Here is a 1,246-nt window from a genome sequence, read left to right as displayed (position 1 = left end):
GGGGGTGAGCAGGGGGTGGGCTGGGGGAGACCACGGAGGAGAGCCCTGGGTGCTGACCCGGCACTGGGGCCGCTCCCCTCCTTTGCAGAGAGGGACCTACCTCCCGCAGACGTACATCATCCAGGAGGAGATGGTGGTCACAGAGCACGTCAGCGACAAGGAGGCCCTGGGCTCCTTCATCTACCACCTGTGCAACGGGAAAGACACCTACCGGCTGCGGCGCCGGGCCACCCGGAGGCGTGAGTGGCTGGCTCCACCCACCTGATGTCCCTGCCCTGGGCTCCAAAGCACAGCCATCCTGTGGCAGTGCCTGGCCCAGCTGTCAGAGAGCTCAGACAGCAGCAGCAGTAATACCAGCTGGTGTTAACTGAGCACTTACTATGTGCCGGGCTCTGCTGTACACTCCTTACGTCCTTCTGAAGAGTGTGAGTCCCCATCGTCATCGTTATTATTCTTGATGCCCCTCTTAAAGATGAGGAAACTGAGGCACAGAGAAGTGAGGTAACACCCCCGGGGTCACACAGCGGGAGTGGCAGGCGCAGGCAGAGTCCAGCTCCTGAGCTCTCACCACTTCACCGCTTCTCCTGGGTGAATCTGGGGGTCCCTTCCTGGGCCTCCACCCCCTCACACCCCGGGGCCTGAGGTCCCACTCAGGCTCCAAGGCTCGTGGCCTTCGTGGCCCAGCCAGTCCTGGGCTGGGACACAGGCCTCACTAGGATTTTCCGCTTCCTCCCAGGGATCAACAAACGTGGGGCCAAGACCTGCAAGGCTATCCGCCACTTCGAGAACACCTTCGTGGTGGAGACGCTCATCTGCGGCCTGGTGTGAAGCCTCTGCTCCCTCCAGGCCTCGCCCTGTCCTCATCCTTTTCTTTCGGGCCACTCTCTGTCCCTCCTCCTTCCCCTTGCTTAGCTTGTACTTTGGATGCCTTTCTATAGATGTGACACGTCTCCCTGTTCCTTTCCAGCCCTGCCCACCTCCCTGTACCAGAGCCGTGACCTGTCCCTCCTCCTTCCCCTTGCTTAGCTTGTACTTTGGATGCCTTTCTATAGATGTGACACATCTCCCTGTTCCTTTCCAGCCCTGCCCACCTCCCTGTACCAGAGCCGTGATTTCTTGAGGCCCCCACCTCACTGGCCTCCAGGATATGGGGGAGGGAAGGGGCACCCCAAGATAGTTTCTGTGACCCACCTGGGCCCACAGCCGCCATGGCAGCCCAAGGGGAAGGACTGGAAGGAAGAGCCGG

At 60.8% G+C, this 1,246-nt stretch overlaps 1 protein-coding gene across 1 annotated transcript in view; it reads left to right on the top strand.

The window, feature by feature from the left end:
- ITM2C (integral membrane protein 2C) overlaps positions 1–993 on the top strand; it is a 12,825-nt gene extending 11,832 nt beyond the window's left edge. The window contains exons 5-6 of the mRNA XM_008563258.1: positions 89–239; positions 737–993. Of these exons, the coding sequence (XP_008561480.1) occupies positions 89–239; positions 737–828 (243 nt within the window). The 3' untranslated portion in view covers positions 829–993. The remainder of the gene's footprint in view (positions 1–88; positions 240–736) is intronic.
- The last annotated feature ends 253 nt before the right edge of the window (positions 994–1,246 follow it).

Source organism: Galeopterus variegatus, unplaced genomic scaffold (genome assembly GCF_000696425.1).
Source record: "Galeopterus variegatus unplaced genomic scaffold, G_variegatus-3.0.2 Scaffold13019, whole genome shotgun sequence".
Taxonomy (NCBI): domain Eukaryota; kingdom Metazoa; phylum Chordata; class Mammalia; order Dermoptera; family Cynocephalidae; genus Galeopterus; species Galeopterus variegatus.
This window is presented reverse-complemented; position numbering and strand designations above follow the sequence as displayed.